Here is a 12,067-nt window from a genome sequence, read left to right as displayed (position 1 = left end):
TCTCCACGGCTAACCAGTGAAAATGTGCCTTTGCACTTCTAAAATCTTCTATAAAAAGAAGAATAAACCGCATATATACCGCCTCAAACGGATTCCTTTAAGCAATTTAGTTACAAAGTTAATATATATATATATATATAATTGTGCAACCATGTTTGGATTTGGCATTGTTTTTTTAAAAGTTAGCTGCCAGCTTTGGCTCACTAGATCCAAAACGTTGCTATAGTATTTTTTTTTAATGATATTTCAGAAAAGTTTTATCCTTCTAAAATAATTTTGTCAAATTTACCTATCCTATTAAACTTTTAAATGCCAGAATTTTAAAATTTTTTATAAAGTTTATTCTTACATTTTTAGTACTGCTTATTCAATAATTTAAACATCATTTTTATTTATCACTAAACTCTCAAGCATAAATCAAGTAATTAAACTACCTTAAATTAACAAATTTTTCAAGGGGATTATTTTTCAAAGATCTTCTCAGCAGTCCTTGGTTTCAAGTCCATATCCATTGCTGATATGACTTATAATTATTTCAACTACACAAGGCAGAAAAATGAGCAAACACAGACACAAAATGGACGTAGGCTTGGAGCTAAAACAAAAGACTATTTGTGAGAAATGAAGAATTGGAAAGGCCTTAATTTATAGAGGTGAAGAGATAAGGACCGTGTTTAGAATTGATCCTGTTTTTATTTTTTACGTTTTTTGAGAAAGAAAAAATAAAAATATTTTCAAAACAACGTTTGGCGCAATAAAGACAAAAAACAGAAATGAAAACGATTTTTTAGTTTAGTGTAATATGAGAGAGAAATGAAAAACGACTTTTAATCGTTTTTTATTTTTTGTTTTCATTTTCTCCTCTCTCGAGCAGAGAGAGAAAAAAAACATTAATAAATTTTTTTACATTAAAAATAATCTATTAATAAAATTACCAAATACATTTTTAAAAATAATTTATATTTAAAATTAAAAATGTTTTTATTTTTATTTTTATATAAAAAATAAAATTATTTTAAAATGAATTTCAAACGCGTCTAAAATTATCAATTGAGTAGGAGCATTGTCTTTTCCGGAAAGAGTATTAAAAGCCCATCATTATCTGAGTTTTCAATTCGAGTTGATATGTGACATTTGCTGAGAGCTTTTCACTGTAGCAGAAAAAGTTAGGCGTGGCATTTTTTGAGTGCTTTTTACTGTGGAAACTTAAAATTAAAAACTCGAATCAGTAAAGTGAACGAGACCTGAGTGTACCACTCCCAATTATCGTCGTCGTGTCGTGTGGTTGCACACCTGACACCACATTAAACTCGTATAAAAACAAAAAAAATGGGAAAAGTCTGTAGTAGGACACCCTTCGGATGCACCACGGGAAATTAAGGGAATCCCTGTTAATTTGTAGTCTAACATAGTTGTTCTTTTAATTTATTCCACCTTCCATCATAATTGATGAAAATATTAATTTTCTTCATCTGTTCATACACAAAAGACACACTTATTGATGAGATTAATCTACAGATTACAGAATGTTAAAGACAATTTTTTATTTCTGCAGTAACAAAAGAGCGATGCATTCAAACAACATAAAACCATAATCTGTTAGATTATGACCAATAACCTAGAAGATTGTGAGTTGTATGAACAATACCAATGCATTTCAACATTTTCACAGTACAATAATCTATCATATTATAATTTATTATTTCTGCAGTAACAAAGAGCAATGCATTCTAACAACATGAAACTATAATCTGTTAGATTATGACCAATAACATAGAAGATTGTGAGTTGTATGAACAACACCAATGCATTTCAACATTTTCACAGTGCAATAATCTTTCAGATTATATTATATAAACAACAAGTTTATGTTATGTTTTAGAACAACAATAGTAATGCAGTATCATAAATTTCATTCAAATAATGAATAATAATTCAATAATTGTATAATCTAACACATTCAATAATCATAATGAAAATATTGACACATTCAATAATTAGTAATAGGTCGCCATAATTTATTAGGTTATGAGTTCAGGATAACTTCGTTAGTTTTCAAGCATGCATTTAGTTTTCAAAGATGTTTATGCTCATTTCGTTATCTTTAATGTTCGTCGGAGTTTGGAGTGTGAAGCTTCTCAGGGGAGGTCGTCAAATCTTCTCGAAGTAGAAAATGCACAATTTGAGCTGCGATCTAGACACAGAGGACGAGATCTGCGATTCTTCTAGGAGAACGACGACTTCTGACCGGAGGAAGGGCGGCAAACTTTGTTTCATTGGAGTACAGTGCAGCAACTGATTTTCGCCAGATCTTTGTTGCCAGATTTGCGATGGAGAACGAAGAAGTTCAACGTCTCACGAACTACCTCTTCGCTGGAGGAGTGATGGCTCTCGCCACGGCTGCGTGGAGGAGCGACGACTCCACTGAGGAGCGATGGCTGGGTGAAGGAAGATATCAAGAAGAAAGAGAGATACTAGAGAGAAGAATAAGTAGAGAGAGAAATTTTGGTATTTTGTGAGCTGTAAGTAAACTGAGGGTAAGATTGGGATTTTAAAAAATGATTAATTTAATTGTTTTAATCATTTTAATTGTAAAAGGATAGAAATTAATGAGTTAATATTTAGGAGTTAGAAATTATTTGGGGTACTAGTTTGGGGGTATTTTCTATTTTTTCTATTTTTTCTATTTTTTTTTTCTCTATAACACCATTAGAGAGATGAAAATTCGGAAGATACTAGCCTCAAGTCGTTGTTGTTGTCTTCTTTTCTGCTTTCTGCCTTTTTTTTTTTTTTTTTTTTTTTGGTAAGCAATAATGTCAAGTTGTTAAATTGTACAGAAGCCATACAATTTTGACGCGTATAGACATAGGCCCTTTTGCTTTGGTAGTATTAGGCAATTCTAGCAAGTTGGTATATTATGCACTATATGGAACAATTCTTTCTCAAAATTTTGAAAATGTAGTACATTGTATAGTAAGTCAACTTGCTAGAGTCGTCCAATACTATTAATGTGACAAAAAATAATTCCTTTTTTTTATTATTAAAAATTTTTCTTTCTTATTAAAATGAAAAAAAAAAACAGAAAAAAATGATCAAATTGGTGTTGTAAATTTCAATCACATTGCTCAATGTCTGAATCTAAAAAGGTCGCTTAAAAGAAATGTTGTCGAGCCATTGGCGGATTTCGGTTTACAGTGGGTGGTGGCATGCATCGCTGGCACTAATTGCATCAAAGACTAATCGTGAGTTGATCTGGGCCCATCGCAACCAAAACTATCGCAGGTTGTTAGAGAATCGAGGACCTCCGATTACGAAGAATTTGAACTCCGATCACGAACGTTGCAACTCTGACGTTTTTGACGACTGATAAATAGATATCACTGATATTTCTAAAAAATAATAAACACTAAAAAAAGTTCCTATTTCCAATAGTATACTTACATTTTCATGTCTCATAGATTTTACTCTAAATAAAATCAATACATAAGCTATGCACTATTATGTACGTCTGAAAGTCTAACACTGGGTGAAAGTCGGCTTGATGAGAGAGAGAGCAACACAATGCCTTTATGGAAAGAGAGAAAAGGAGAGAAGAATTTGGATTTTTCCTGATGGAAAAGAATCTGTCCTTATATGATTGAGTGCAACGTAACAAAGTCAAATTTCTAAAAACCAAAAACAAAAAATGCAACAAAATCAAGCAGTCAATTTCCTCAGTGTCACGGAACTTTTCTAAAAATTGGTTATAAGCCCGTGTGTATTTTGTTGTGTAGAAAAATGTAGGTGACATGTGGAACGACGACAGCGTGATACGTTGCCCTATTTTCTCTTAAAATGTGGTAACTCTCGACGCCAAGAGTTCGACTACCCTCGACGCTTGGAGTTCACTATCCCTCGACGCTGCATAGAAAGGCCCAAATTTGTGCCGTCGAACTTATGCAACAACCTTCGAAAAGATAAAAAAGGGCATAAGGTCTGCGCGGCACAAATGCCAAGGGGAACGCTCTTCAGAAAAAAGCCTGACATCATAAGTTGCGTCTAAAGGTGGGAGACATCTGCAATACGGGCATTAATTGTGAAACCCCTAAACCGCCCTACAGTGGGCAGTAAGAGATTATAAGAATCCACAGAGCCGTAATAGAAGACCAATTGGCTGAGTGAACAACCCAAAAGGTGATTAGTGGGCTACGGTCTTAGCATAGAAAGTAGGCCACTCGAGTACTTCCACTTACGAAGGAAAACCACCCACGAAGGAAGCTTGGGCTATAAAAGGGGCAAAGCCCCATACACTAAGGAGGGCTCGAAAAAAAAAGCATTAGATGATAGAGAGGATACGTGCATGTAAATTGTAAAGAGTCTAAAAGAAATATACCATACATAAGTGGATGTAGCTCTTCATTAACAGAGTGAACCACTATAAATCTCATGTGTCCTCTCACTCAAGTGTTATATTCATGCTTTCAAAACACAACAAACACTTCATAACTTGATTTCAAATATACCATTAATTTTCAGCCGGAAACCCAACGGGATACCAGCGGGTAACCCGACGTATTTCTATTGACGAAATTTCATCGTCAACAATTGGCAACTCCACTGGGGACCGAACCCAGAATCTCTAGTTCCGTAGACCAGTTGACATGCCTCCAAGAAGAAGAATCGAGGCCATCAACCAAGGCGGCCAGATGGAAGAAACTGCCGCACATCCGGCAAACGACGGGATGGAAGAAGATCTACCTCCGGTTAGAAATGGAGCCCCACCCCCAGACGTGCCACAACCAGACCCTGTGCATATGCAGGCCCAGCTCACTACCCTAACCGACCTGGTGCGGGGACTGATGACTGTGGTTGAGCGCTTGGATGGAAGAAACTCATTGCTGTCTCTGGAAGATGCCCCGAGGCCGATAGAAGCTGCCGTGGCTGGAAACCACAACCCCGGTGACCGCCAAGACATCCCAGAAGGAATCGGGGACAGTGAAAATCTTCGAGGTGATCCCAGGCCTCGGCCCTCCCAATCCATCGGCAATCGTCTAAGGGCCGCTGGACTTTGAGCTCCTGAGAACCAAATAGCCGGAGGCCTGGGAAACCCCGAAGCGCCACCTCAGAACCTTGGCAGAAACCCTTCAGGAGATGCGGGGTCGGTGCAAGTGGGCGGACAGGTAAGAGGCGGACCTAATGCACAAAGGGCCGAGGCGTCGAGAAGAGCTGGCTCAACAATCTCTATGGAGGAGGCATTAGCCATTATGGAGCGCATGGCCAGCCTATAGCAAAAGCTCATGGGCGATGTCGCCGGCCTAAAGAAAAATATAGGGCAAGTGGCCGAGGTGGTGAACGTTGACATCACACCTAGTCGGACGCACGACCACCCGTTTACCGAGGAAATTATGGCGCCACCAATCCCTGATAAATACAGGTCACTCTCGATCCCACCATACGACGGTAGGGGGGATCCCGATGATCACCTAGAAATGTACACAGGGCACATGCTCTTGCATGGATATGCCGATGAGATCATGTGCCGAGCCTTTCGAAACCATTTAACGGACTCTGCCCGGAGATAGTTTCGAATGCTAAAACCAAACTCTATCTCAAGCTGGGACGAGTTGAAGGAAGTATTTTCCCTCCAGTTTATGGGAGTGAAAAAATATGTCCCTCCAAAGCAAAATTTGACTACAATATACCAGAAGCCAAACGAGTCATTAAAATAGTGGCTCGCAAGGTATGGGGAAGCTGTTGCCGCAACAACAGACATAACCGACAGGGAAGCCTTGATGGGGGCATTATCTAGCATGAAAAAAATTACCCCCTTCAAGAGAGAGCTGAACCGGAAGCCTCCGTCCAGTTATAAAGAATTCCTTGCACGAGCGTAAGGGTACATCAATGCTGAGGAAGCAGATGCAAACTACCCCGAGCACAGGTCCAACAAAAATAAAGGGACTAAGCAAAGGTTGACGACAGGGAAGCAGGACGGAAAGAAGCGACGAGGCAGAGGAAGCGGAGACAAGCAATCTGCTTTGGCGCCGACCACTCCAGAAGCTAAGAAACCGAGGCAAGAGGAGAACCGTAAGCCTCGACCGTTTCAAAGGTACGACTCCTACCATGAATTAACAGTAGGAGTCGAGGAAGTGTTTAATCAGGTAGGTCGCGGGAACTTACTGCGCCGCCCTGAGCCAATGAGGTCAGATCCGAGCCAAAGGAACCAGAAGAAATATTGTAGTTTCCACGGCAACGTCGGCCACCACACTAATGATTGCACCAATCTAAAAGATGAAATAGAAAGGGTAATCCGAGAAGTAAGGCTACAGGAGTTCAAAGTCGAGCGAAGACCAAGAAACGATGACCACGGCTGCCAAAATGACGGTCGACGTCGAGAGGAGAACCAACGACCAGAGGACCGGGAACCCATCGGCGTCATACGAACCGTCCTCGGCGGTCCATATATTGGAGGAGACTCGATGAGATCTCAGAAAGACTACGCCCACGAAGCCAAAAGGGTGTACCAAGAAAGGTTCTGGAATGTCTCCGCCACAAAAGCAACAAGGTTCGGCAGTGCTGACGTAGCATTTAATGAGGACGATGCTAACGGGGTTCACTTCCCACATAACGACACTTTGGTAGTAGAAGCCGTAATTAGAAATCACACCGTATGCCAAATTCTGGTGGACAATGGAAACTCAGTAGACCTCCTATACTCCGACTGCCTAGAAAAGATGGGGATCCCGATGGAGCATTTGAAAAAAACCTCCAGACTGTTGTACGGTTTCACTGGGGATTCCGTCATCTCTCAGGGGACAATCCGGTTGCCTATAACCGCCAGGGAGAAACCCCGACAGGCCACCATAATGGCCAATTTTGTGGTAATAAAGGGAGGCTCCCAATACAATGCCGTCATTGGAAGGGCGACCCTTCAGGTGTTAAGGGCAATAACCTCCATCTACCACCAGAAGGTCAAATTCCCTACCCCAAACGGAGTAGGTGAAATAAAAAACAACCAGTACGAGGCTAGGGTTGCGTATTCTGATGCTTTATGCGGATACGACGAGCCTGGGAGGCAGGAGTCCAGAGTAGTCTATCAAGGCGCCGTTGAGGACATAGACCCCAGGGTCCAAGAGGAGGCCGCATGGTCTCAACTCGTCGAACGGTTGGTGGAAATCCAAGTCGACGAGGATGAGCCAACCAGAGTGCTCAAAGTAGGTTCTGACTTAACCCCATCACTTAGGGTGGAAGTCGAGAGCTTCCTCAAAAAGAACCTGGATGTCTTCGCCTGGAATCATGCGGATATGGAAGGGATCGACCCAAAATTCATATGCCATTTTTTGAATATCGACCCTTCATATCCCCCCAAATGCCAGAAGCGCCGACCAATGAACCCAGAGGGATACGAGGCATTAAAAGAAGAGGTCGATAAGTTGATCAACAAGAGTTTCATTAGAGAGGCCCATTACCTTCGGTGGGTCTCGAACCCCGTTTTGGTGGTCAAGCCTAACGGGACACGGAGAACATGCCTCGACTTCAGTGACCTCAACAAAGCATGCCCAAAGGATGGTTTCCCACTCCCTCGAATAGACCAAATGGTCGACGCCACTGCAGGGCATGAGATGCTGAGTTTTATGGATGCCTATTCTGGATACAACCAGATCCCCATGCATCCGACCGACGAAAAGCACACATCCTTCATAACCGATAGAGGCCTCTACTACTACAAGGTAATGCCTTTTGGCTTGAAAAACGCATGGGCTACATACCAAAGGCTCGTGAATAAAATGTTTGCTCAACTGCTCGGTAAATCAATGGAAGTTTACATTGACGATATGCTTGTCAAAAGCACCATGGCCACCCAGCACGTCGACCATTTAGGAGAAATGTTTGGCGTATTAAGAAGATACAACATGAGGTTAAACCCCTTAAAGTGCGCCTTTGGAGTTGGATCAGCGAAATTCATTTGTTTCATGGTCAATAACCGAGGGATAGAGGCTAATCCCGAAAAGATAAAAGCCTTACAGGATATGAGGTCTCCAACCAAACCAAAAGAGGTGCAAAGGTTGACAGGGTGTGTCGCTGCTCTGAACATATTCATATCAAAGGCAACAGATAAGTGCGTTCCCTTCTTCGACGCTTTAAAGGGAAGTAAGCATTTTGAATGGACGCCACAGTGTGAAGAGGCCTTCCAAAAATTAAAAGAGCATCTGGGCAGGCCGCCGATCCTGTCAAAACCCATCACCAACAAAGAACTGAGCCTATACCTCTCCGTGTCACAACACGCCGAGAGCTCTGTGCTAATAAGAGAGGAAGAAAAGGTCCAGCTGCTAGTCTACTATGTAAGCAAAAGACTCATCGACGCCGAGTCAAGATACACTGAAATAGAACAACTGGCCCTCGCTCTGATGGTAGCCTCAAGGAAGCTTCGGCATTACTTTCAATCCCACATAATACGGGTTCTTACAAACCACCCGTTAAGGCAGGCATTGTAAAAGCCCGAAACATCTGGTCGACTTCTCAAATGGTCAATATAATTGAGCCAGTTCGACATTAAGTATGTACCAAGAGTAGCGATTAAGGGGCAAGCGTTGGCGAACTTTCTGGCTGAATTCTCTCATAGAACAACTCCCGCCACACACGATGTCGAGACGACGAAGTGGAGGCTCTACGTAGATGGAGCGTCGAGCGAAAACGGGTCAGGAGCCGGCGTCCTATTAATCAGCCCAAAAGGCTACAAAATTACTTCGGCGGTACGATTTAAATTCAAGGTGTCGAATAATGAAGCCGAGTATGAGACACTGATTGCAGGACTACGATTGGCAAATCATTTAAAAGTCGAGAGGCTCGGCATCTTCAGCAACTCTCAACTGGTCGTTGGACAAGTAAATGAGGAATACCCAGCGCGCGGTGAAAAAATGGGTGCGTACTTAAGAAAGGTAAAGGAAGAGCTCGTCAGGTTCAAAAGCTATGAAATACTTCAAATACCACGAGCTGAGAACACTAACACTGACGCCTTGGCCAAACTAGCATCATCAAGAGATTCTGACATACTAGGAATTGTTCCTATCGAAGAACTGGAGCGGCCAACAATTGAGGAAAAAATTGAGGCCTTGACCATCCAGACGAACGAGGGTTGGATGACACCACTAATCCAATATCTGACAAATGAAAAGCTGCCAAGTGATAAAGACGAGGCCCGACGAATCAGATATAGAGTCGCCAGGTACCTACTATACGATGGTTTGCTTTACCGACGAGGCTATTCCACGCCTTTGCAGCGATGCATAAACGATGGCGAAGCCCAGAAGGTCCTCCAGGAAATCCATGAAGGAGTATGCGGTAATCATACTGGGGGGCAGTCTTTAGCTCTCAAGGTTTTGAGACAAGGGTATTATTGGCGTACGCTTAAAAAAGACGCATTCCAATACGCTCGACACTGCGATAAGTGCCAAAAATATACCATAATTCCCATAGCACCCCCAGAAAACCTAACCCCAATTCTCAGCCCATGGCCCTTTACCAAATGGGGAGTCGACCTGATCGGGCCCTTACACCTCACACCAAGAGGCTTTAAGTTTGCCATCGTCGTGGTAGACTACTACACTAAATGGGCAGAGGCAAAGGCTCTAACAACGACCACGGAAGCAATTTGCACCAACTTCATGTGGAACAACATCGTGTGCAGATTTGGGGTCCCACACTGAATAGTATCTGACAATGGGAGACAATTCAATAATGCCTCAACACGAAGGTTCTGCGACACCTTAGGCATCCAAAAAGACTTCTCAGCGCCAATACATTCACAATCTAATGGTCAAGTCGAGGCTATCAACAAAATATTAAAATATACCTTAAAGAAGAAGCTTGATGATTTAAAGGGGAAATGGGCTGAAGAACTTCCAAAGGTCCTGTGGGCATATAGAACGACAAGCCAAACTACCACGGTTGAAACACCATTCTCTATGGCCTATGGCGTCGAGGCGGTACTCCCCATAGAAATTGAGACGCCGACTTTACGAATTGTTGTCTACAACAACAATGGAAATACATAAGCCATGAATGGAGAACTCGACCTATTAGAAGAGAAAAAGCTCAACTCCCAGCTACGCGTCGCCGCTTATCAGCAGAGGGCAGCACGATATTACAACAAGAAAGTTAAATAAAGAAGGTTCGTTGATTAGTGCATAAAAATACACCCTAAATACTGCTTTCGATTTATATAATATTAAAATTTTTAAGCTTTAATTAAACAATTCTATTATTTTTATTCATAATATTTTCAATTGGAATTTGTCTAGTTTTTGCTTAATTATTTACAGATGAAAGCAGTGTAAAAAGCTACACAAGAAGAAGCCATGAAAGCCATATTTTTAAGCCTTTCAGTCGAGCCACATGAGCCAGAGGAAGAGCCGCGTCAGCCGAGCCGAGCCACTGTCTTTTCCCTCCGCGTGGGCCCTAGCCCTTCCTCACTTCCCGAATCTTCCTCCTGCGCGTCACCAGCACGCCGTCTCTCAGCGCGCGCGTTTCTTCCACGCTAATATCACCGCGTGTCTCAACTTTCTCCCCAGTGGGTCCCATACCTGTGTTGCCAGCCTGCTCCTTCTCTCTGTGCGCGCCAGCTGTCCGAGCGGGTCCCAGCTGTCTCCAACCGCCAGCTCCCTTCTTCCACTCTGAGCACGACACGTGGCGATTTCACTCTATCCTTCCAATCGTAACGCGACACGTGTCCCCTTGGTGCTGAATCTGAAATTTTCCCTAAAAAATCAGAGCGAGTTACCAGATTTCTTCCCCAAATCAAATATATGATTTCTCCTAATTTATGTGTAATTTTATTTTGTTTCCCTTTCTTTTGTAATTTTCTATTTTTATTGTTTGTTTCCTTATTTGACAGGCAACCTCTAAACACTATAAATAGAGGGGTTAGCCGAAGGTTTTTGAAAGCTTTTAATATTCAGTTTTTTGTCGTCTTCCTGTCAGTCTCATATTTTCTCTCTAGAACTTGTGAGAATGTTTTGCAAGCTAGGCTAGAGTTCTCTTGGTGAGGTTAGAGATGAACTTTTGTTGAGTGATCCAATTCAGGTTTTGATTCCTTGTGCTGTAAAGTTCAATATCTTAATGAATTAAATCTCATCTGTTTTTCTATTACTTTTTAAAATATTATGTGCCAATTTTTATATAAGTTCAGTCACATTTTTCTTATGTAATTATGTCATGTATTGTTTTATTATTTAAATTATTTTACAAATTATCTTTTACTGCAATATTGTCAAATTGATATATTATCGATTTTGGATAACTTGTAATAATAATATTTCGGAGTCAACATAAAGATTTAATTTATTCGATTCTTTTATTTTGTGAATCAAAACTTGAATTGCTGAACAAAACATTAGGGATTCTCGACACCTTACCGTTTTTACTACTAAATTTTCTTCATACAAATTTTCTCTTTTTTATTTTATTTGCAACAAAAATCCCAAAATCTCTTATTTTCCTTTAATTCACTTTTCTTTAACGCTCTTATTCTATAGTCATTCTTGTTATTTTGTTATCTCTCTGTGGATACGACTGCCCTTTTGTGCTACAATCGACCGCTTGTGAACATCACTTTTGGGCGTTAATCAAATTTTGGCGCCATTGCCGGGGAGCCAAAGAGGTACGTACATATTCTCTGTGTTTTTATTTTACTTTATTTTTTTTTTGTTTGCGTGATATGTTTCTTAACTCAAAAAAAAAAAAAAATTGTTTGCTGCATCTGTCTTCCTGTTTTTTTTTTTTCTTTTCTTTGTCTTTTATTTTATTGTTTTTAGCGTCAGTTCCCACTCTCTTTAAAAAAAAAAACTAGATTCTAGCTGTTCCCTTTAAGGCTATATATATATAGGCAAGGTCTCTGGTCAGGCACTTGAAAAATGCCTGACCAGAACGACACTTGTATATTTTTGTATAAAGTGTGTATATTTACAGTAAGTTGTGTATATTCACACGTAAGTTGTGTATATTTACATGACACTTGTATAATTGTGTAATCGTGTATATTAACATGTAAATCGTGTATATTTACATATAAATCATGTATGTTAAGTTATAA

At 40.8% G+C, this 12,067-nt stretch overlaps 1 protein-coding gene across 1 annotated transcript; it reads left to right on the top strand.

Annotated features, from left to right (window-relative positions):
* Positions 1-5,276: 5,276 nt before the first annotated feature.
* LOC112091560 lies at positions 5,277-9,683 on the top strand. The gene is made up of 3 exons (XM_024165554.1): positions 5,277-5,515; positions 5,918-8,387; positions 8,523-9,683. The coding sequence occupies exons 1-3, from the start codon at positions 5,277-5,279 to the stop codon at positions 9,681-9,683; spliced, it is 3,870 nt and encodes a 1,289-aa protein (XP_024021322.1).
* The last annotated feature ends 2,384 nt before the right edge of the window (positions 9,684-12,067 follow it).

The sequence above is a fragment of the Morus notabilis genome, unplaced genomic scaffold, assembly GCF_000414095.1.
Source record: "Morus notabilis unplaced genomic scaffold, ASM41409v2 Scaffold115, whole genome shotgun sequence".
Classification (NCBI taxonomy): Eukaryota; Viridiplantae; Streptophyta; class Magnoliopsida; order Rosales; family Moraceae; genus Morus; species Morus notabilis.
The sequence above is the reverse complement of the archived record's forward strand: the minus strand, read 5'-3'. Positions and strand labels throughout refer to the sequence as shown.

What these genes read in the sequence shown, in the direction of transcription:
- LOC112091560 (XM_024165554.1), top strand. Translation starts at nt 5,277, where the DNA reads ATGGGCGATGTCGCCGGCCTAAAGAAAAATATAGGGCAAGTGGCCGAG. An exon ending in GGATATGCCGATGAGATCAT is followed by an intron (nt 5,516 to 5,917) that starts GTGCCGAGCCTT and finishes CCCCGAGCACAG; the next exon opens with GTCCAACAAAAATAAAGGGA. An exon ending in AACTGGCCCTCGCTCTGATG is followed by an intron (nt 8,388 to 8,522) that starts GTAGCCTCAAGG and finishes TAATTGAGCCAG; the next exon opens with TTCGACATTAAGTATGTACC.